The sequence below is a fragment of the Echiichthys vipera genome, assembly GCF_963691815.1.
Source record: "Echiichthys vipera genome assembly, chromosome: 2".
NCBI classification, from domain to species: domain Eukaryota; kingdom Metazoa; phylum Chordata; class Actinopteri; order Perciformes; family Trachinidae; genus Echiichthys; species Echiichthys vipera.
Genome location: NC_139827.1, coordinates 7,902,078 through 7,927,555, shown reverse-complemented (window position 1 = coordinate 7,927,555; position 25,478 = coordinate 7,902,078). Strand labels below are relative to the sequence as shown.

Sequence of the window (25,478 nt, the reverse complement as noted above, 5' to 3'; positions counted from 1 at the left end):
TAAAACAACTGGATTAATAATCATATTTGGTCCGTGAGTGTTATTTTAGCCCCGTGATTCACTAACTCGTAAACACACACTCACACACACACACAGATTCACTATGTGTTTCTGTGTCTACTCTGACATAAACGCAGGTTATGCAGAGTTTGAACGAGTTGTCCTGTCTCTTTGCATTATGTGCTGATGACTGTTTTCTTGTTTGTCTGTGTGTGGACACTTTTGAAATGTAGTTTGAGTTTTTCTCTTGAGCCCAGGCCAAGAAATCTGTTCATTTACCCCTGAAAGATTCGTATTCCCACCGGAATTTACTTGTGCAGTTTTGTGTGGCTCAGTCTTGTAGTAAATTAGCAGTGTAGGTCTTTCAATGTAATGGTATTGTGATGGAATCATATATCAAGACACAGTGATATACAATTATGTAATTTAAATTGATAATAACATAGACTGTAGATAAAGATGGACAGCTCGTCAGCTCCACAACAGGGAAGCCAAAGCATACCCTACCCTCCATGTTAGGAGATGGGACATGGGCCAAACCAAAGATCATTTCTGTCCATGTAGGTAGTTTTTGTCACACTGTTGTTTGTTCAAGTGTTCTTTTTTGTTATTTGCATAGTATTTAAATCACACAGGAGTATACAAAACTAGGCTTTACCATTTGGTTATTTCATATTGACTCTTTATTAGTTTAATTACCAGATAACATCCTTTACCAGGGATATTCAATTGGCGGCAACCGGGCCGGATTTGGCACGCAAGAGAATATTTACCGGCATATTGAGTAGAAGCCTATGTGAAAAAGTAATTCATTGCCGCTGTCCTCTCTCGTATCCATCTTAGCGCGTGAAATACCGGCGCGCTGGGAGACTTGCTCCACACGCTCCTTGTAGGCACGCGGCAACAACGCTCGACATGCTCCCGCTACGCTCTTCTTTGTTGGTTTCTGAATCCTCTTGGCAACATCTCGCCAAGCTCCGCTCTGTTGTTGTTCTTGCAATTGTTTCAGTCCGGTTAAATCAGTGGTTAAATCACCACCGTAATGTCTCTTTCTACTCTGAAAAAGAAAGGGTTGACAGAAAACCGACAATTCACCAGCGAATGGACAGAGAAGTTTTTGTTTATAACTGTCACTGTGAAGCCTGTGTTTACTCTGCAACCATGATATATCGCTGTGTAAAGAGTATAACTTGATGAGCCATTTTAAGAACAACTTCAACACCCCTTTCCCCCCTCAACTGTAAAAAATATTCTGCATTTACGTTCATTTTTGTCAGTCAAGTTTTGATGAATAAACTAATGTTTCATATGTGCTCGTAAGCCTGGGAAAGTAACTAGTAACTGAAGTAATACGATGAATGTAGTGGATTAAGAAGTAGAAAATTTCCTATTGATTTGTAGTGGAGTAGAAGAATAAAGTAGCATTAAAAGAGCCTCAAACTTGTACTTTAGTCCAATAATTGAGTGTAAACCTCTGGTTAACAGATATGATCATTTAACAAGGATTGTTTTTTGACAAGCTTGTTGCACTTTGAGTTGACCTATTACTACTTGATTTGATCAGCTGTTGTGCTCTTGCACTTTGAGGCCTATTGCTACTATTTACATGTGTAAAATAAAGACAATATATGCACTCCTATGTTGCTTTAGTGTTTTACAATATCCATTAATTTGATGCTCACATTTTTCCGGCCCCAATTACAAATGAATTGAATAGCCCTGTCCTATATTGTGATATATGTTGGCCATGTCTCCTGTGCAATGACAGAAGTTTTGTACCAGATATGAATAGCAAACTGCTGGTAGCTGAAGGCATTTGGTATGCCTGCTGTAAAACCTGAACCATGCATCATTCTTATTTAATGAAGAGAAAGTAATGACTGACTCATCCGCCACCCTGCATGTTAAACTGGAAAAACTACTGCTATTAATTAATTTCTGGTGACTATGAGACAAGTATACCTGCAAACATGCCCAACTAAAGTTTTCCTAACAGAGTTTTACTTGTGACAGCGAGATAATTAAAGATATTTTCCACAACCATCTCTTTAAACCACCCTCGCATGCGTCTCGTACATTTTCACCCAAAGGAAATCTTAAAATACCCTCTCCATCAGCTCACCGACACGCTGAGAAATCAAAAAGCTTAACAATGAATTATTTGGGAAAAAAACAATGAGCGTGTACGCCTCAAACACTTCTTTGTCTGGGCTGTCTTAGTCATTATCAGCTGACTTGTTTGCTGTTACTGGGAACATCTGCGCTTGGGTAGTTATGTGTCTGACCTTCTCTGTGCCTTTATATTCGTGCATAAGCTCTCGCATATGTGTATAAACGTTGAAGTAAGTAAACACTCAGAAAAGAAAGTCATATTGTATCTTGGCAAGGACATTTTGTCAGTGTTATTGAATTAATTTGAGTCTGTGAGAGAAACGTTTACCGAGACAGAGTCTGCCCTTCAAATGGTGTGTCACTTAGCTGCCCTTGTCAAGGGAGGGAGGGAGGGAGGGAGGAAGGGTGAGAGAGACGACGAAGATATGGTGCGTCTTGCAGTTGGTGGCAGATGTTGTCACTGTGGAAAGTAGGAAGTAAGCATCCACATTAGCACACACATACTTGCGTAGCCTGAGCATATGGACTGGTGCATAGTCATGCCTAAGCAGGACACACGCGCACACACACACACACACACACACACACACACACACACACACACACACACACCTCCCTCATACCAGACAACAAATTAGTTAAAGTGTGAAGGAAAGGCCAAAGGACAGTGACAGCCAATGCGTTTAGAGAAGCAGGTCTGAGAAGTAAAACTTAGAGTCATCAAGTGTTTGGCTCCCCCACAGGTAGCAGGTAAATGACATCGCCGGTGGACATAACATGCACTTCTTTTGAATAGAGAGCTATGCTTCAGTCCAACTCGAAATCAATGCTACAGGGTAGAGATGAAAAGAGGATGGAGGTGAACACGGGGCGAGGATGGTGGAGCCTGATGAAGGCAGGTATTTTATAAAGGACTGGAAAGGAAGATGAAAGAGTGAAGACAGCGGGACAAAGTTCAGAGCGTGTGGTGGGGATGGACACAGGAGATGCGCTCAAGGTTCTTGGCCAAATTCTTTTTTTGGTAACAATATAAATGATTAAAGCGTAAATTACTCATCACCAGTACTGACGTCAGTGTTTCCCTCCGGGGTAAATTCCACCAGTCTTCAGATGTATTTCCTTTGTGGGCTGACGTGAGACAGTCAGAACCATCGTATGCTTTGTAGTTTAACTTTCTGTAACTGAGTTATCTATGTCCAAGGATATTTTTCATCTTGTCTATTTTAAACTCTTCTATCTAATGGATTTGGATTCATACATGGAGTTCGTGTGAGAGTTGTATGAATTAAATTAGGAAGGGGTAGCCTGGTAGTCAGGATGCAATTTAAGTAGCTGATAGACTAAAGTAAATTAGGCTACCAACCTGTCCAGAATGCACGAACAGTGAAACAACCATGGATGTATTAAGAGCACTGGATACAGCGTTCAAGGTGGTGTCCGATTCATTGCTATGAAAGCTGCTCAGTGGTGCATTAAGCCAAAAAACTCCAGTGCCTAAAAATACCTGGATGATCGGCTCTGCTTTTGCCTCTACTTCCACACTGTTGAGCCCATAGAGCAGGCGCACTAGAGGCTTGTCCCGGCCCATTTTGTTGGGGTAGTGCTTAAAAAAAGTGTACCCACGGATTTACAGATGTCTCTTTGGCCCTTTTAGTTAATGGGAAAAATGTATTTTTGGGCACAATGACATCAAGTGGCTGACGTCACAGTTGTAATCCCACCATTTGACCACTGTCAAATTGGCTTCAAAGTGCCGGACACTTCCCACGGCCCTGGAGACAACCTGTAAGTAAGATCTATTTCTCAGGTGATGTGAACTTGACCCCTCACATGTCCCCTCAGTGACACTCACGTGACAACGAGCAGAGGTTTAGAATATTATATTACATGTTTCCATGTCTCCTTAAGAGTTAGAAATTTGAGCGGAAAACAGCAGGGTTTTGAAAATAGACATAAAAAGAATTGGGTAATTGAAAGTGCTTGAATTTATAGATTTTGTGCAAAAAATAGAATAGGCTACGTTCAGCTGTCCGCATGTGTACCGCAGTTGCCATCTTTAAAAAAATGATTAAATTTGATGTTTAAGAAAATGTGGGAACCATGGATAAGATAGAACTGTTTTTATCCATAAAGATGCAAATATAAAATATCAATGAACAGACCCAAAGTATACACAATGCCATATCCTTCAGAGTCTCACTCTTATTTGAAGGATTATTAAGTGGAGAAGGCTGTATTCATCGTTTCAACTTTAGTCTGGCTTAAGTCTTATTTTTAGATGTGTGGAGGCTTTTGTGAGCAGAGGGCTGGAGGCAGCCTCAGGATCTCTGAAAGAACGCCACAGTGAAACAAAAAAGTGATGCTGCTGTTTAGGATGCTCCACCTTCATGCTCCCTGTGTGCGTCCCCTCCCTCACCCTCACTTCTCACCTGCACCTCTTTGCTCAGATGACCTTCTCACTCGCCCACGTTCTCCTCCTGCTCCCTTCCCTCTTCACCTCTGTCTGGTGTGCCGGGCTGTCACAGTGATATCCCGGGTACCGCGGTTTTGATCTCCTGTCTTCAATAATGAATGAAAGGATACGATTCGTCAATCACTTCAAAACCACGTAGCCTACAATGCCCAAGGTCAGGACAGTGGCAGCTGTCAGGGGAGATGATGGCTCGCACAGACAGGTGTGTAGAGGGTTTCAGGGCACAAACGACACCACCTGCGCTTCGGTAAAAGACGGGCAGACAACAATTTAGCAAAACATGAGAATGAGAGAAAAGGAGCGGAAGACGGAGGATGCAAAGAGATGTGGAAAATAAAACAGAAGGACAATTTAAATTACTGGCTACCAGGAAGCTGACAAAGATGAGAAGGAAGAAAGGAGATTAAGGGATACTGTAGTTTACTTTCTCTAAGGTCCACACATTACTTTACCCATTTGTTTCCTTCCTGAGACCGATTCTTATACAGAGTACTGATGCAATACCAGTAATAAAAAAAAGTAACCCAATGTATATATTATTATATATCTATATTATATAAACAGCTGTTTTCTACTATTATTACTATCATTGCTGTAGAGCCTTCCTTTTAGTCATAACTGTAAAAGAAGATAAATAAACTACTTTAAAGTAAATTTGTTTTGGGGTGAAATTATGATATTATGGTATCAAATTGTTGTGTACTCGCAAATACCAATGCTAGCATTTTAGTAGTGGAGGCATTTCTCTAGGTTGTATCCCTCTAGGTTGTATGTGTATACATGTATGTGTTGAGAGAGAAGGACCCTGGGGTCATGTCCTCACACTATCACATATCTGAATGCAGTCCTGTTTGTGAATTCTCTCAGGGTTACTCTGGATCTGTGTGTGTGCTTGTGTGTGTGTGTGTGTGTGTGTGTGTGTGTGTGTGTGTGTGTGTGTGTGTGTGTGTGTGTGTGTGTGTGTGTGTGTGTGTGTGTGTGTGTGTGTGTGTGTGTGTGTGTGTGTGTGTGTGTGTGTGTGTGTGTGTGTGTGTGTGTGTGTGTGAACCCAGTAGCTGTGATGTGAAGGTGGTGTTGTGATCGCGTAAGACAGGTTCAGGAGCGAACTGGTAACACTCCCACCAACTAGGGTACAAGTGGCACGCACGTTGCTCCATGCTGTCCTTTTTAAGATCTGTCCATGGAACCGTGGCTGATTGATTGTGTGTGTGTGTGTGTGTGTGTGTGTGTGTGTGTGCGTGGGTGTGTGTGTGTGTGTGTGTGTGTGTGTGTGTGTGTGTACAGGTACAAGTATGTTTTCTACCTGTTTTACTTATGGGATGTAAAATGGAGCCAGAGGAAGGGGGAGTCTTGGGGATAAAAAGACAGTAAAACAGAGAAATAATTATTGTCTGCTGGTGTTTGTGTTTCATTCAAAAGTATCGAGGTGTTTTTGTGGTTGCTTATGTAAACAACTTTCTTCAGAGAGAGAGGAGGCTGACGTCCCTGTGGGAGGTATTCATTTCACTCCCTCCCTACTCTCCCATTCACCTCCTGTGTCCGCCTGTCTGCTTTTAAGGAGATAGGAGCTGACAGTTGTGTGTATGTTTGTATGTGTGTGTGCGCCCTAGCAGATGTGCCCTGCAGTGTAGCCCACCTCTTAAATGTCACTGATCACGGTCGTCTCTTCCACCTAATTATCCAGAACCCTCCCCCTCGGATCTCCCACCACCACCCATATCACCCCTCCATCCCCCACTCCTCTGCTGCAGCCCTTTTGCCCCGTTTATTACCCTCTTTCCAGGGACCTGCACTCCCATGAACCCATACATCTGCAACCTGACTCCCTAAGACATGCAAGGTTTAGAGACTACACACACACACACACACACACACACACACACACACACATGATTAGCATAGTCGACTATTAATTCGTTGAAGTACTTTTCATGCAGAAATGGCAGAAAGGGCTGTTTTCAGCCTCTCAGATATGGAAATGTCCTACTCTTCTCTGTTTTTAATCATATTAAACTGAATATGTTTGGGTTTTGGACAAAACAAGACATTTAAAGACACCTTAGAGAATGGGCATGTTTCACATTTTATGGACAATTAATTTGTAAAACAACAAAATAATCGACAAATTCATCAATAATGAAAATAATCACACACGGGCATGAACACACATACACACACACACACACACACACACACACACACACACACACACACACACACTTGCAGTGACCCAATGTGCTGTTTTGTACCATAGTAGGTTACTGTTCAATTTAAGTAGGCTATAGCAGTTTGACATTTCACGTAGATCTCCGGTACACACACACACACACACACACACACTCACTCACACACACACACACACACACACACACACACACACACACACACACACACACACACACACAGAGTGACATTAAATGCTAGAGACAGCAATAAATTGACATTTTAAACAAGCTTAAAAACAGCCGCTCATTCAGAGTTTTGGTTAACATCTTATACTCACCTCTAAAAAGAGTTACAGACAGTCCAGTCCCTAAATGAGCACCGGCCAAATTGGAAAATGGCCAGAGTCAATATAATTACACATTAATTGGACACATTTGTTTTCTCTCACCTGCTGTTGTCCCGGTGTCAAGCCCAATAGAATGTTAATGTCAATCCAGACTAAAAAAAAGGTCTCTCTGACGAGCCTTTGTTGTAAAAGTTGTTTAAGAATCCACCATAACTCTCGTGCATTATACTACCACTGTCTTCGACTCAAAGAATGTCCTTTGTGAATCTCCTGTTCTATGTAACTGTGTGTTGTTAATCAGGTCTCTCTTGAGGTTACCCATATAAATAAAGGTTAACTACGACATAAATAAACTAAAAAAGAAGCCAACACACTTACAAGCAAAGTAAAACTTGACTTTGAACTCATTCTATTTAAGCCTAGATTGTTCGCCTTAGCGTGTATCTACCCGTGTGTGTTTTGAGTGCATGTGTGACGGTGTAGGCAACATCTCCTCTGGTCTGACATCTGCCAATCAGCGTGTCGAGATCAATCAGTCATCTGTCACCTCTTCACAGACAGCTGTCAGTTAAGGCTCGTGGAAACCATGATTGGAGCAGGCAAGGAGGGAGCTAGGATGAGGGAGCTGTGATTGGCTGTCTGAGCAGGACGGCAGGTTAGGGGAAAGGTATCTGGTCTCCAACGAGAGGTGCTCCGTTCCAGTATGGAGTCTGGCATTCAGTAGTCAATTAAAGCAGCAGCAGCTTGAAAAGCTACAAGTTAAACTCCTGATCAAAGCTCTACAGCCTGTTTGCCACTCCTACCATTGTGGATGAGGAAACATTTTGTCCTGTCTTGCAGGATGTTCTGCTGTCTTCTGTCCAGGACTGTAGTCCAGAGAAATTCCCCACTAACTAACAGTTCAGCCGTTGGGCTCAGTGGGTGAGCTTCAGCCTAGTGGGTTAACGTCAGAGCCGCTTTGATTTTATCATCATCAAAGACGGCAGGTGTTTTGTGCTCAGCTGTCATCATGTTTGGTCAGTAGGTTCCTTCAGTTAGAGGTCTGTAATGGATCTGTGAGAGACAGAAGGAGCCTCCTATTGGTTGTGTTTACCTACAGCAGGGATTGTTGAGATGATTATAGTCATGATTCAGGCATCACAACTGATTGGAAGATAAACTGGTTCCATTCCAGTCTGGACCAGCTGTTGTTCACATTAGGGCGATAAAATCATGCAGAGTGTGGTGTCAACTGATTCTTATCATTTGTCTTTTGATCCAGTTGCTGCCCGTCGTTCACATCAATGTTATTTTAACCTTCATCCTATCAACTGGGATACCCGCAGACCTCAGAGGTTTACTTTTCGTCATATCTCACCGGAACTTTATTCTATTATTCCAATCTGTCATGAATGTGCTTAATAAAATGTTTCCTAATAATGTAATATAATTGTTTCCAGTTTTAATTAGTGCTTTATACCAATGCATTGGGGACCGGTAGCCTTGAATCATCAGATGCAGTTGGATAGACAAATTGGCGGTTTTAGTGGAAAACAATGACAGCTGGGTCTCAAATTACACTAAAACAACACGCTAAAGATGCTAGTGTCTCTGGAAACATTCTATATAAAAAATAGGAAATACATCACCAGATTATTGAGTTATATATGACTAGTTTGACGGTTTTATCTGAATTTTGTGAGCCTGATAAACTGCCCTGAACCCACCTGCAGACAGGACGGTGACACTGTCATCAGGCTGTTAAGTCTGACGTAACACCCTTTCTAAAAAAAAAAAAAAAAACGATTTACAGGTCCAAACAAAACAGAGAACAACCGTTGTGTTTACCTCTTTCCTCAGTTAGACACCTTTTTCATTGATAAGAAAAAGTGAAATTGACAATTACGTTGTTGTTTAAAAACTCAGACCTGTTCAAACAACGGTGAACACGGCACGGCGGTGTTGTAGAAATACAAGGTTCGGAACGGCTTGGACCCGGAAATCATATTTTGAAAGGGTGTTACGTCATGTCTTAACAGCAGGATAGTCCTAAACCCGCCCAGATGAGGCCAGACCTATCCGCCAGAACAAATGAAACATGAGTTTGACAGATTTGTCTGGTTTCCAGGCTACAGTACGATCCTGGGGGACAGGAAAGCACCCAATTGCAGTTTTAATAGATAAAATAGAAGAGATAGATAAAATGTTTGCCATGGGTTCTAATTTAAAGTCATTTTGAAACTCTTGAACTCTTTCATAGTGTTTTTTTTCTTCAGATGATATAAATGACAGAACCTATAATATTCTGAGAAGAAATAAACCAACATTTTGTATAATAGTTGCTTCTTACAGGGACCCCCAGTCAGTGGTCTTTTTACATTAAATACGTTGGCAGGATGAGGCTTAAACACGTCAGACTTTTTACGACTGTAATCGGGACTGTGTCAACAACATCACTTAGCCGGAGAAGTGATTTAGAAAAGAAAAGCTGCGCGCCGTGCCATGAGAGAGAATCATATTATAATCCAGCTCATCAGCTTTCAGGTCAGAGGCACAACTCACCTGAAATTCACCTCACTCTTGTGAAGTTCACTCACCTGCACTTCCCTCTGCAGAGTTCTTGTTGCTCATGTCGTTTCACCCTCATTTTGCAATTCGCTTTGTCTTTTCCTTGCAAATTGCAGAAAGAATTAGCAAGGAAACCCATTATCGATGGACGTTTATTTCTGTTTGATACAGGAGCATTTGAGAATGTATGTTCGCTTGGATTTCAGGGTTGCCTCCTGATGTGACTCTAATCATCAACACTCTAGCTGTCTCACAGTGTGCTTCCTCAGTGGTGCAGCACAGTATGTGCTGCTTTCTGAGTGTCAGGACTACAATCGACACATAACAATCAACACGTATGGGGTGTCCGGTCTTCTGTAAATTGCAGTAATCTAAATTTATCCCAGATTTATATTTCCATAAGTATTGTTGCATCAATGTTAACTGTCCTAGGTACAAAATTCAGGAACATTAATAGTTGTCTTGAGCTCTTCGATTGGGGAAAGGAAATCTAATTTCTCAGTCCCTCAATTTACATTGTTCAATTAATTAGCCTCTTTTTCGACCCCCTTTTTTCTGACGGGTAGCAACACGCCAAAATCTCAACTCATATTTCTTCCTCTCGCCTCACACACTGTCAGTCCAATTAAGTGTTTTTAAACGCCTGTTGAAACAAGCGCTGGCAGACTTATGAGATTAAAAAGGAGTTGAAGTCATTTGCACCCCCATAATCAAATAGACTGCTGTTACCATGAAAAAAAATCTGCCTAGCTATGCAACTTCTACTCGCTTATTCGTAAAAAATGTACTTGGAATAAAAGAGTCTGATTCAGTTATTTTCTCCCCTTCAACCTCATGCGTCAAAAAGGCACGGCGAAGGGTGTGTGCGTGTGTGTGTGTATGTGTGTGTGTGTGTGTCTGTGTGTGCGTGGGTGTGCGTGTGCGTGCGTGCGTGTGTTTGCGTGTGTGTGTCTGTGTGTGCCTGTGCGTGTGTCTGTCTGTGTGTGTCTGTGTGTGCGTGCATATGCGTGCGTGCGTGCGTGTGTGTGTGTGTGAGAGAGAGACATACTATCAGTGAATCAGTATTCATAGACCATAGCCAGTCCTGCCAGCCCTGTCTCACAGTAGGGGTTCAGCTCTATGAAGATAAAGTGATTTCTCTGGAGTGAGTCACCCTAATTCTGACCTGACACGCACATACAAACCCACACTGTACACGCACATACACACATATCCAATAATTAAGCAAGTACTTGGAATGAGATCCCTGGCTCAACTAAGTTTTATTCCTGCACTCATTCTCTTATGCCTATGCTCTGAAATTCATTCACACCGCATGGTTTCCTCTGCATATCTGAATGCGGACCGTTTTTTTTTTTTTTTTTTTGACCACCTAAATCTCAAACTCAATTTCAAAATCTAAACCATTACCCGTGCTGTTATAAGTTAGGCAGCACCTTGACCTCATATAGAGCCAGAGGTAAATCTCACATCTCACCGCAGCTGTTGCGGTAAAATTCCAGATTAATTTGGGGATATTTAATGCAACACGATGTGAGAATAATGATCGTTACTGGCCCATTTGTAAAGGACAAGTCATTAAGGGCCTAATTTCGACCATACTTCCACTCACTGTAAAAGTGCAGAGAGATGCAGAGGACAGGAGAGAGGGTGGAATCGTAGTGGACTATCAGCCCTGGAGCAGCGACCCTGCTCCTCTCCTCCCCCTGTCCTTTCATCCTCCTCTTCTCCCTCCTCCCTCTCCCTTCTATCACAGCACTCATCTCCCCGACAAATTGAATTCCTCCCCGGAATCGGCCTAAGCAGCTTCGCGAGACCGGCCCGGGAGCATGGACGCGCACATGTTGCGGCAGGGAGGAGTGTGTGTTTGCGTGCCTCTTGACTCTCGCTCACATTTGGAGGCCAATCCCTCTGTTAGGCAACATTTCTCTTCAGAAGAGACAAAAAGCGGAGACCTTGAGCTGCCACACACTTTGACAGAGATGGACCGAGGGGCAACAAGAGACGGAGGGGAGGGGATCCTGACAGACAAACAGGAGGTTTGATGGTCGAGGGAGAAGGACAGACAGGTTAGGAAAAGGGAAGACTGTGAGGGAGACAAGATTGTCATGTTGACATTGAGTGACGGAGAGACAGACAGCGGGGGATGAGAGAGGGACAGACGACATCAGAGAGTGAAACAGGCTGTTAGCTGACCTTGCTTCTCTGAGATGTGGTGTGTTCTGTCTCTATCTGTATTCCAGAGTAGACAACCTTTAAAGTAGATGAAGGTTTGAGGAGTAGAACGAGGGGAGTGGGTAGAAGTGAAATGGACGGAGGCAGGTGCAAGATGTCCACAGTTTCTTATTTGTACAATATGTTCACATGGCAGCCTTTTCTAATTGAGGGTCGTATTTGGTAAGCTTTTAAGGCTGCATCTCTGCTGCTCTCTCTCTCACCTCTCTCTCTCTCTTTCACACACACACACACACACACACACACACACACACACACACACACACACACACCCACACGCACAAACACACACGCAGGCATTGGAGAGTTATAGTGCTGGTCAGCAGTATGACATTGGAGTCTGCATTGCTAGCCATCGTCTGTAGAAACGAAATATTCCAAATAAATCCTTGTGCTCACATGTATACTCACGCACCATTCCTCTCTCTCTCTCTCACACACACACACACACACACACACACACACACACACACACACACACACACACACACACACACACACACACACACACACACTCCCGCATAAATCTATCTTACTGCAGATGGAACACTTCCCTCTTGTGCATGGAGCGGGCAGCTATCAATCTAAAAGAGAGCGAGGGAGATGGTGAAACTGTGGAAAGTGGAAAAAGAAAAGGGTAGAAAAGGGTGGCCCTGAGACTTCCACAGGGAGTAAGGAACAAGGGAGGAAACGGAGACGGAGTGAGTGGGCTGGGGGAGAGAGAGAATGTTGAAACGGCAGGGAGAAGAGAAGATTGAGTTGACAGGAAAAGGGGAGAGAGAAAGAGAGCAAGTAAAACTCTGCTGTAGAGTTATGGCCTGTCCATATGTACTGTAGCAAGCAGATAAGCCTGCCCTCTCTAACCTAGCTTGTGTGTGTGTGTGTGTGTGTGTGTGTGTGTGTGTGTGTGTGTGTGTGTGTGTGTGTGTGTGTGTGTGTGTGTGTGTGTGTGTGTGTGTGTGTGTGTGTGTGTGTGTGTGTGTGTGTGTGTGTGTGTGTGTGTGTGTGTGTGTGCGTGCGTGCGTGCGTGCGTGCGTGCGTGCGTGCGTGCGTGCGTGCGTGCGTGCGTGCGTGCGTGCGTGCGTGCGTGTGAATGGTTGATGGGTTGAATAAATCTTTTAGTCTACACCCTCACTGTATCCTGCACGCCCAGATGCTGATTTTTGTTTAGTGTATCCAGGCCTCAACACGGACTGACAGGTCCTGCAGCTATAGTTGCTGTGGACAGACTCTTTAGCCTTGATGCCTCTATGCGTTTGTGCTGGTGAGCCAGGTTTGAACACCTGAGCCAAGACTTAAAGACTGGACCGCATTGTTTAGATAGCAGCTGCAGCCAAGCCATTTAGCAAATGTACCTTGCAAGCCAGGGCCAGCGATTCAACAGCCTTATCATAAAACGCAGTATTGGTACTGCAAGTCACTGTTCAGTACAATATTGAACACTCTCTTGACAGTCCAGCAGTGCAATAAATGTACATTAAGTGATAATACACAGTGTCTTTATACAGGAAAATAATAGATGAGGTGAAGATAAAGAGCTATTGTCAATTACAGTAAAAGGTGTTCTTAAAGGGATTGTTCAGATTTGGGGTTGTATGAGGTACTTCTTCATAATTAGTGTATTACCTACAGTAGATGGTGGTTGGCACAATCCCCAGTTTGGAGAAGCAGTCAGGAGGACGGGTATGGAATTCAAGCAATGCACCACAGTGGATGGTGACAGCAGCTAAATGTATTTTTGTCACCGAAAAAAAAAGAGCTTAAATTTATGCTTTATTTAGAATATTTTCACCGCTTTACCAGGCAGCCCTGTTTAAGTTTAAACAGGGAACTGTAGCCATTATCAAAGTTACCAGATTTTACCTTTGCTGTGGCGTTTCTGGTCTACCGCTGCCTCGATTGGTTGTGCTGTTTTGTGACTTTGGTATTTTAAAGGATAAGAAACTAACAAAAATTGATGAAAATATTTCTAAATGTCGCATACAACTGGTGATGTTTTTTGTTAGGCCAGCTTTTTCAGGGTGTCTAAAATACTGTACATTCAGCCCTTCATCCATAGCAGTACATGTTAAGCTTCCTTTCTGAGACCTGTCAGCTGCTATCTCTTGTAGGTAAATACACTGACTATAGATAAGTACCAATAAATCATAACTATCCCTTTAACATGCCACAAGGTTGAATGAGTGTGACTGCGTCTTTTTCACATTTGAAAAAAAGGATGCCCCTGACATGTTATACATTTGGGTTGGAAGTGACTGCAAACTAGAGTTTGACCTTTCTCTTCATACAAAGCCTAAAGTGCAATATACACTGGCATTTGATACAATTCAACTGATGCCAGCAACACACAGCCTCTGCTCTGTGAAGACAGAAGATGTAGTCAAGTTACAGTGTGCGTTCATGGGAGTGTGATAGAATGCTTTTCTGGACCGTTGATGCGCATCAATGCTGGGAAATAGGACTTGCCGACATGGTGATGCATGCCGCTGGTGTGTGTGTGTGTGTGCTTACGCGGAAAATAATTACACTGTAGGCATGACTGTTTTGTCATACATCATATGTCATATATGCGGTTACTCTTAGGATACAATTTGATATAATAATTTAATAAATTAATGTTTTTATAAATGTCAGAATCTAAATTTAATATACAAAATAGAGAATAACAAATACGTCCACATTACAGGAGATTTTTACAGAGGAAACTTTCACATTTACATAGACAAGTATTCATCCGAAGGTCTTATGACTGCAGGAGGAGTGATGAGAGGAGAGCTTTGACCCACCTCACTAAAGTTGTAAAAAATGATGAGAGATATGGTGAAAGGTGAAAACTTCCGAGGTAAGGGAGAAAAAAAATGAATCAATACAACAGTAGATGAATCTCAACATGCCCATTGTGTAACAATGTTGGCTACATTGTTACACAATGGGCATGTTGAGATCCAAGTCTGAAACTATGAAATCAAGGTACATGGGTGAGTGGATATTTTGTGCGACCCAAGGACAGAACAGGAAAGAAATTCCTTTCAATTTTTTTGTGGTGGATAAATACAGATAGATTTTTTCTCCATTGTCCAAGCATGACTGAATACTCAATAAATAACATATTTTCCTCTCTGTCTCTGTCCGTCAGAGGTTGCTCCCTACCTGCGAGGGGGTGGACTGGGGCAGCAGGTGGTGTTGGAGGGAAACAGACTGGTGCTGACCTGCTTGGCTGGAGGCAGCTGGCCTCTGCAGTACCGCTGGACTCTGAACAACAGCAATATCAGCGACTGGACACCACACTACAGGTCAGTTATGACCGAATGACTGGCTGCCTATGTGTCTGACTGTTTGTCATGGATCTCTCTGTTGTCTCTGTATGTCTGCCTCTTTCATCCCTGTTTCCATCCTTCCTCCTGAAAATCTTCTATGTGTTCATTAATGGCTGTAGCATGGAGAAAAAAATCAGTAAATCTGTACCCATAAGTGATGGAGTGTGTTTAGAGGAGGTCAGAACATTTAGACAGGAGAGTCAGAGTGAGATTAATAATTACATTAGAGCCATAAATATGTATATGGTCTCTGGGAAGAAGCGGAGAACCAGTCAATACACCTGGGCTTCTTTGTCGGCTTCCCTCGTCGGCTTCCCCTCCCTACCTCTCTTCTTCTTCTTCTTTTTTTTCTCTTCCTCTGGCCCTCTCTCTGTCTGTCCCTGTGTGTTGGTTGGTAAGAGCTAAGCAGCCCCCCTCAGCAAAACTGCAGCTGTGAACCAAAATTGTTTTCCACATCATTCAGAAATAGAGGGGAATCTTGGGAATGCATACACACTGAAGGAGGGAGAAGTTGAGCCAACATTTTTCAGAGAGTCGCTGTTCGAGCCTGGAGGCGTTGTGTAGCTCTGGACTGCTCTCAGCCATTTGGCTAGTGTAGTTTGGTGAGGCCAGGGCCATGCTGAATTGGCAGGGTGCAGTGAGTACGACTGTGTGTGTGTGTTTGTGTGTGCGTGTATGTGTGTGTGTGTGTGTTTGTGGGAGAGGGAGAAAGTGACCATCTGGAATTGCTTGGTTTTACAGCCTCTGTACTGTTAGGCAGGTAAACAGATTGTCCACTAATCGAAGGGTTGGGGGTTCAAGCCCCAGCTCCTCCTGTTCATGTCCAAGAAAGATACTAAACCACAAACAGGAAAAAACTAAACCACACATAGAAAGATGTTAAACCACAAACAGAAAGATATTAAACCATAAATGAAAGATACTAAGCCTTGTGTGGTACAGTAGCTGACTGTAACTGTGTGTGACTTTAAATGTTAGACACTGTAAAGACATCTGCATAAGAACACTATATAAATGCATTTTTTTTCCATTTCCACATGTTCAAAATAATCCTAAGTAGTCAAACACCTTTCAAACACCTTCTCTTTAGAATAAGGTCTGATTTATTGTATTTTCAATTACCTTTTATGCTTATGTTTAACGTACTGGAAAGTGAAGACTTCAGATGAGCAGCACTGTAAGTGAAAATGATTTACACTAATAGAAACTTCAGTTACATTTCCTTCTTCAGCGTCAGTTCAGCAACAGTAAACCTGGCCCTTTTTTACACACTTTCTTACACATAGTGATTTGCAATAAAATAATCAGGAGGCAAGTTAGACTTAGAATACTGTTGACAAGGCTACAGGATCTTCTTTAAAAGTCTTTAACCGTTTTGGCTGAAAAATAAAGTTAAATCGCCTTTTTCCATCCAACCCATATGTTCATTAAATGCTGCCTAATTGAGCTGGTAAAAATCGGGCAACCTGCTTTGCTACTTTCTTATCCAAACGCAACACATTGGTGGAAATGAATAAAGACAATGATTCATGGGATACTTAACTTATACCCACGGTTTTTCCATTATATTACATATAAGCACTACTGGCTTTAACGTGAAATTATGTGATGCTCTGCTTCGGTGAATTCACACATCACAACATCACACATTGTAGGAATAACTTTAGACATTTCAGTGCTCACATTGATGCTACAGGGAGTTTTTTTGGCGAATTTGTGCAGAAGCTGTCTTTATTGGAAAAACCTGATTGCGATCGTTCTTATCACTCGGGGAAATTTAACTTCACAGACAGGACTAGGACTGTGTCACATACATTTACTGAGAAATTATTTTATTGATTGGGACGATTGAAGTCTATGAAATGTAAAGGAAAACTTGTTAGGATTTTAGAAAATATAGTGACAGCGCCTCCGCACGCGCCTGTTAAAAAAAAAAAAGTAATGGAACACAGACAGAGAGAGAGAGATGCAGCGTCCAATATCCAAATCTGTTTCAGGATGAGAGCTGCTGTGTAATGTGTCATTCCTGATTCAAATGGACTTGCGTGTGTGAGTCTTTGATGTACATGTGTGTGTATTCGCGTGTATGTGTGTGTGGGTTTTTGTGTGTTGGCAGCATACTCTGACAGCCTGGGAGTTAAATACTTGGCCGTCCTGGTATTGGTAATGAGCCCCAAAGCGATGTCCAGTTTTACTGTGTCTATCCGGTTTGTGTGTCTGTGTGTCTGTGTGTCTGTGCATGTGTGTATATGCATTTGTGTGTTTGTCCGGCGTGGCACCAACCTAGATTCTTTGCCAAGCTTCCCATTAGTAAAGCACAGTCCATTAAAACCCCATTAACAACCTCTCACAGTAAAAAATACAAAACAGCACACAGTCATAAACATTTTCATACACAAAACACACGCACACATATACACATGCACACATACACACACGCATACTCTACATATGCACCGCTCTGCCCTTCCTTCTGTTTTTGGGGAATTTTGACAACATTAGGCCCAATCCATTCTTCGATCAAGGTCATGAAGAGTGCATATGTGTGGACAAACAGACGTCCACCTTCCTCGCCTTCTGCCTCGTTGGTCTCCAAACATCACTCCCACCCCTGCCTTTCTCCTGTTAATACTGTTTATTTACAGCTCAGAGTAGGTCTGCTGCATAACACCAAATACCAAATTGCGATTATTTTGACTGATATCGCAATATGATTCACAATGTTAGAGGGAATTATCCTCTTTCTTTCTCCTTTTCATTGAAAAACATATGAAATTAATGGTGCGATTCTTGATCTGTATCAAACTATATTTTTTCTGAAGTCTAGGGCTGGGTACAAACCTTCGATACTTTCAGGCACCGATTGAACTGCCTCCATAGTATTCATAAGCATGCAGCATGTGGAGTTTATACATTTGGTGTTGGACATCATCATCATTCATTCATTGTGCAGCCCGAGCTCAGAGATAAACACACACCCTCATCACAATGCTCTCTATGTGTCTGTCCATCTTTAGGTTGCCTGTCCAGTCTCTGAAGAGGACAGATGCTGGCCTGTATCAGTGTATGGTGAGGAACAGGATGGGAACGGTCATACACAGGAGAACAGAGGTGCAGGTGGCCTGTGAGTACACAAGTTTCATAAAACAGTACATGAGTTCTTTTTAATGGCTAAGGATGCTGGTTTTGAGGGAAATGGATCCAGCAGCAACGAGTCGCCTCTTAAAGTCCAACTGAAATCACGATTAGTCAACCCTTTTCGCAGTCAGAAATATAGTAAAAATTAATTTATTTTTAATATGAAAATTACGGCCGCTGCCTCCAGAACCTTCAGCCTCTTTACACGGGGCGACTGCTCTAACCACTCAGCCACCGGCCGCCCCAAAATCACTTAATTTAATTGAATCTTTGCAATCAGTTGATTTGCTTCCGGGGGTAAAGCAAAACTGTGAACTTCCACACGCTAATGTGTGCAGTTGAAAGGAAGCCATCTTCTCAATTTTTTCAACAATGGAGGAAGCTATTGAATAAACTTTTTATCTTAATGTAATGTTATCGACCAAGCTAACTAGCTCGCTAACTGGCCCAGTACAGACATAGTAGAAAGAAATCCTGCTTTTAAAATTCAGCTTTTGTGACTGACCAGCGCTAACAACTAGCCTAATAGTTGTTAGTTCACCAGCTACAGTAGTTCATCAACTACCAATGTGACTATAGTCACTACTACGCAAGCCGGTCAATAGGTGAATTTGCATACACAGTCACACTCCACTAACAGCTTTGCTAGCTAGCAGTTTGAGTTAAAAGGTGCTAAGCAAATTTGGAGGAGGGTTTACACTAATGTCATGTTTCCACTACATGGTGAAATTAGAATAGCTTGTCCCCCTTAAAGGTCTGTCCACTGTGAGCCTGTTATGTGTTATGTGTTAAAGTTATGGCTAGCTTCGGGGCTAACTTCCTGTAGTTACTAAGTCAGGTGGAAAGTAAAACACAGGAACTTGGCTTGTGTCTTGACTGTAACTGTAACATTACACAAACTCACTGCACTGCTACGATCACAGCTATACGGTTTCTGCTAACTTCATACTTCACACACGCCTGCTCTGTTTTTCTTTTTCTCAGCACCGCACACTTGCTAATGCACTGCACGTACCCATGCACTATGCAGTTATTCCTTAAAGGAGTTGCTCCTTATATAGCATCTTAAAAACAGACAGAAACAGTTCTGACAGTTGACTACTTGACAGCTTTCACACATGAAAGCTACGTGACAACTATGTGTGTTGTCATCCTGCATTTTTTCAAATTAAAAATGTATCTGTTGTAATGGCTGTTGGGCCGAGGAAAGCAAAATGAACCTGACTAATATCCCTAGTCACTACATCACCAAGCGTTTACAACCACATATTTCATGAAGACACATTGGTGTGATTTCACCGTGCCACTTTCTGGTGTGACCACGTTTCTTTTTCAGTCATTTTAATAACTTCCATTAATATTCTTTCTGGCTAAATGTAATTTAATACGTTGACATTGATACTCATGCTCTTCGTACCTCTCTCTCCTCTCCCAGATATGGGGAACTTCTCTGCTGAGGAGCAAAGAAAGACGGTGACTCAGGGCCGAGCAGCCATCATCAGCCAGCCCCCCCTCGCCTCTTTCCCCCTACCCCTAGTCACATGGTTCAAAGATGGACACAAGATAATCCCCAACAACCAAATGTAAGTGTCTCTTATATTCTCTGTCTCTCTGTCTGACTTGTGCAGACACACTGGTACAAAGTGTGTATAAAAAAAATACTGCCCGAGATAAAAATGTAATTTTACAGTTCTTATCCCTCAGTGATATTAATTAGCATGCCACAGAAGCACAAAAGTTCTTTTTAATCCTCGCACCCTAATTGTTATGAATAATAAACCATTTAGATAACTGACCTTTTTGTAAGACATCTGTACAATGGACCTAGGACATTATCAAGAGAAGATAAAATGGATTTTTCAATTAATCAAATCTTTTTCTCTTGTCTAATCTCCAAGGTTATTAAGTAATTTGAGGTGCACGGGAGATGTTCTTTTATATTAATAGCACTGAAGAGATATGAGGGTCCCTGGATGTGTTGTATGAGCTTTATTTCAAAGTCTTTTGTTTAATGCTGTTGTCTGGCTCTTTTTGATACGCCTGTAATTTCCATATTATTATGTAGTGGCTACAGCTACTCTGGCAGTGTCGTTATGTTGAAAAATGTCCATACAGTTTATTAATGTCATTTTTCAGACTGCGCAGGGACGTGTCTGTTTGTTGTGGACCGTTTCTCTGAGTAGTGTGCTACGGACTGGGGCAGTATTTTAAATGATTTTAGAATATGTGTGAATCTACTCATCAGTGAAAGTAGGTGCTAAGATATAGACCTTCAGTGATTTTATTAGGCAGCTCTCACACTCAGCGATGACTAGCTCCCCATTAAGAACACTAACTGCTCCCCTGTGTGTTACTGAATGAAAATTGTCAGTGGCCTTGCTGTACACTTAAATGGCTAGACAGCAACTTTTTCATTCCTTTAATGACAGTCACTGTCTCAAAAGTGCTTTTGAAGAGAGCCTGGTAGTCAGATTACATTAGCAGTTCTTTCTTTTTTTAATTGATTTGTTTTAATCATTTTTGTTGTTGGTTCAAACAAGTTTGACTTTGCTTTTTAATTTGGATGGACTAGGAAAATGGCTCTCCTGTTAACTTAATAAGGCTTCATTGAGTGTGGCTTAATGATGGCAGACTCAAGACACTGCCTGTATTGAAAGTGTTTGCTGTCAGAGCCTCACCACTACAGTGACCTCACCTCTTACAAATACACCACAACTGTTGCTTCCACTACCACTGGCAAGTAAAAACAAAAAAAACAGATGCAAATAAAATCTCCTAATGCTACAAATGTGCACCTGTCAATTAAATGATTTAATGGCCACTTAGCCCCATATCAAAGTAGCATTGACCGCCTGGTCTAATGAGCCCTTTCTCCACCACCCTCATCCAGATGCTTCCGTAAGATTCAGCCTCACAGAGCCACTAAAGAGGCTGTAGACCTGGATGCTGAGAAATAACTATTCCATGTGCTGTTGAAAGCTTACCAGAGCCTGTAGATTCACGTCCGCATGAGCACAAAGAAAAAAACACAAGATATCTGTGTTAACCAGGACCACCTCCTTCAAAGTTTGCTACACAATGAAAAAAGCAGCATAGTAATGTGTGGCAGTAGTGATCTGTTCCTGAAGATGCCCATTTGCAAAAAATAACAGAAAATGATGTGGTGGCTGCAGAGATTGTTGAGTAAGCACTGATGTAACAGTTGCAGCAGGAGATTAGCGGCATTTAAAACACTATATGATTCGACAGTGATCAATTGGCTGTCACAGTTTGGCAGGTGCTGAGAGGTTTGGCCTAATGATCACGACACAGATGACGCTGTGGCCTGAATCGGAGGCAGAATATGTTTTAAATGTAGCTCCATACCGTCTCCATTCTCTCTGCCCTTAATCTTAATTAAGTTGAGAAAAAAATCATAAACATCCTGCTTAGAAAACGCACAGTCCATGCATTTTATTATCAGGATAACCCATTAAATTCTTATAGCAGACACAGTTAGTTCCTACTGAATACATGACTGCTTCCACTATAGCCATAAGATATTAACACATTTTTCTGAAATACAGTGTTAGTGACATTCTGGGAATAAAACGCAGAGGTGCCGTCTCACACAGCGAAGGCTTCACACTTAATTTAGGCGGTGTTTTATTTAGACCATATACATTTTTTATGCAGATAGGGAGACATGTCACCTCCGATAATTTGATATAAATCATTTGCCCATCTCAATTAACTCAATCGAGTGTCCAGGAAACTTCTCCCCTACTTAAATGGATGAGAGAGAGAAACCCGTATAGCACCAAACCAGTAAACTAATAACATTTCACTCTGGCAATCAGTGTTCCTGCTTAAGCAGTTACACAATAGATCCGGTTTTCGAAACTATATGTAGTTACAGTTGCAGTACGTTGGTTATCCACAGTACACACAGTCAGCAATCCAGTTAGTTGACACAGTACATATAAGTGTGTGTGTGTGCTTTAGTTCAGTGAGAGTAACCAAACTAAAGCTGGTCTAACATGATGATAGTGAAGTTGGTCTTTCGTTTTAAATGTTAAATTCATTTAATCTGTTTCATGCTCAAAAGGGGATAAAGAGCCTGAAACACTTTAATCAACCAGTAACGTTTTTTCATCCTAGAGGATTTTGTTGTAGTGTTTAGAGCAGGGCTATTCAATTGGCGGCCCCCGGGCCGGATCCAGCCCAGGGAAGAATATTTACTGGCCCTTTGAGTAGAAGCCTGTGTGAAAAAGATGACTGCGTCCTCTCTCATATCCATCTCAGTGCATCAAATACCGGCGCGCTGGGAGACTTGCTCCATGCGCTCCCTGTAGGCGCGCTGCAACAACGCTACGCCAGTCCCACTACGCTCTTCTTTGCGGGTTTCTGAATCCTCATGGCAACAGCTCGCCAAGCTCCGCTCTGTTGTTGTTCTCAATTGTTTCTGTCTGGTTAAATCAGTGGTTAGATCACCACCGCAATGTCTCTTTCTACTCTGAAAAAGGAAAGATTGACACAGAAAACCGCCATTTTTTGTTTCTGTCACTGTGAAGCCTTTGTTTACTCTGCAACCATGTCCATGTGTTATCAGTATACGTTGATAAGGCATTTTCAGACAACACTCTTTGGGGCTGATAAACCCACACCTTATAGGTGTCGCTCATAAATGATTGCTTCATTAATCATTGGCAAAATATCTATGCAAAAAGTACAAAAGGCAAACTAAACTGCAGTTCTGACCCGTTTTTACGTCTTAAATAATTCACACAAAATGAAGTAAAAATGGCAACCTCAAATAAGGTTGGACAATAAAGCGAGAAATAACTGTACATCTTCTAAATTCAAGTTTCCCTCTAACTGAAGTAACACTAGCTTTATTGCCTTGTTAACTCATGAAAACACACTTTGTTCAATCTGGAGAGAAACAAAATAAAACTCACCAGATCCCTCTTAGTTTGTCTTTACAGTGTTCACCAACTTTGGTTTGGTCTAAATAAATCCTTAATTCACAGCCTAACATTTGAAATTGTGCTGGCTCTAAACACAGTTTTTCCTGCTGTTTGATGAGCAGCTATTTGCGGGCACATAGAATTTTAAACATTTTAAATCATATTTTTTCATTTCAGTATAAAAATTATTTGTGACTACGCAGGACACAGAAGCAGAAAGTTGAAACCTGCTCTAATATGATCTCTTTATTCACACAGAGGTACAGTGATGTTGGTAGTTTGTTTGGGGAAAGAAGACCCAGTTAGTGTGCAACTTTGAAGCAGAGAGTTTGTCTGAGATTTAAGGCTTTTGCACCTGTATCCATGGCAACTAGAAAAAAAAAATGACAGCTGGTTCTGCCAATTCAGTGTCTGGTTATGGTAATCTATTTTGTGATACAGGAGTAATTTGAATGATGTTGTTAGATGGATCAAACATATCCAGAAACATTTCATCCTCCTAATTTTGTAAACAATTTTTCAGATGTTTCTAGAATTATCTTCAAAGACACACACACACACACACACACACACACACACACACACACACACACACACACACACACACACTCCAACACACACACACACATTCTTAAACATTTGACTTTGTGAGGTCACTCATTGACATAATGCATTCCCTAGCCCCTTACCCTAACCGTAACCATCACAACTAAATTCCCAACCCCGACCCTTATCCTAACCGTAACCATCACAACTAAATGCCTAACCCCGACCCTTACCCTAACCGTAACCATCACAACTAAGTGCCTAACCCTGACCCTTATCCTTACCGTAACCATCACAACTAAATGCCTAACCCTGACCCTTACCCTAACCTAAACCTTAATACCAAGTCTTAACCCCCAAAAAGGCCTTTGAAAAAGTGAGGACCGGCCATAATGTCCCTACTTTCCAAAAATGTCCTCACTCTGTTGGGAAAATTCTAATATTGGTCCTCAAAAAGATAGTAGAAGTACACACACACACACACACACACACACACACACACACACACACACACACACACACACACACACACACACACACACCTACTGTAATATGATCAAAATAATTCAAACTCACTACATCATCTTCAAGTATTTATATTATATGAATAACAACTTCTTTCTTTGCATTCTGATTTGCTTGCGGTCCACATACACACTGTGATGCAGACTCATGCATAACACTTCCTTTGAACCCTCTTAGAAAAGACTAATTTGCACCTTTCTTCACAGCTTCCCTCTTGTCTCTACAAGACATGTCTTCTTCTCACTTTCCCCCTCTAACCTCGCCGCTCCATCTCTCACTCCTACTTTTCTGCCTCTAAATTATTCTTTATATGGCTTTGTTCTCTCCGTTGGCTCTCCCTTGCTCACTCTCTGTCTCTTTTACGGTCATTATCATGCTACAGGATATACTGTTGCAGAAGCCATAAACTTCTGCTCCTGAATAAACTGCTTAACTGCTGTGGTGTACGCACGCACCCACACACACATGCACACACAATCTGTCTCCCCAGACCAATCTCAGTTACGTCTACCTGGCTCAAACGTTTCTGTGTGCACTCATGCGTGTCCAAGCGCGCACACTGAATATTTGCACGGTTCTGCCTGTGTAACACTGTGTGTAACACTGTGTGTATGCGTTGCGTTCGTGCGCGAGGTTACGCTGGCTGATCCCGCGGTCCGGTGAGACAGGGCCAGATGGTGCCTGGCGGTTGGCTGTCTTCGTGGTGACCGAGCTGATGATGTTGTTTATGAAGTTTATTGATCCGATATGCATCACTCCCAGAGTCCCCAGCCCCATCTCACTGTCTGTCTTTCTGCCTCTCCCTGTGCTCTCAATTTATGTCTATGTGCCCGCCTCTAACCCCTCTCTACATATCCATCTCACACACAAACCCCCCTCCCTCTGTGTGTCTATGCTTTGCCTTACCCATCACGTACGCACGCGCACACAAACACACACTCTCACACACACACACACACACACCCTATCAGTGAATGAACACTCCCAGACTCCCCAGCCCTCAAAATACTGGCCAGCAAAGAACTTACAAGCTGTCACTTTGCACAGACTCTGCTTTAATCTAATGGAGCTCACACTCCCTGCCCCCTCCATCTCCATGCTGGTCTGCCATCACTGTGATTGCC

At 42.2% G+C, this 25,478-nt stretch overlaps 1 protein-coding gene across 1 annotated transcript in view; it reads left to right on the top strand.

Annotated features, from left to right (window-relative positions):
* The window catches only part of LOC310958268 (protein sidekick-1-like), a 241,874-nt gene that overhangs the window by 74,613 nt on the left and 141,783 nt on the right, over positions 1-25,478 (top strand). Inside the window, exons 2-4 of the mRNA XM_083929123.1 lie at positions 15,016-15,172; positions 18,214-18,320; positions 19,770-19,917. Coding sequence (XP_083785249.1) covers positions 15,016-15,172; positions 18,214-18,320; positions 19,770-19,917 — 412 coding nt within the window. The remainder of the gene's footprint in view (positions 1-15,015; positions 15,173-18,213; positions 18,321-19,769; positions 19,918-25,478) is intronic.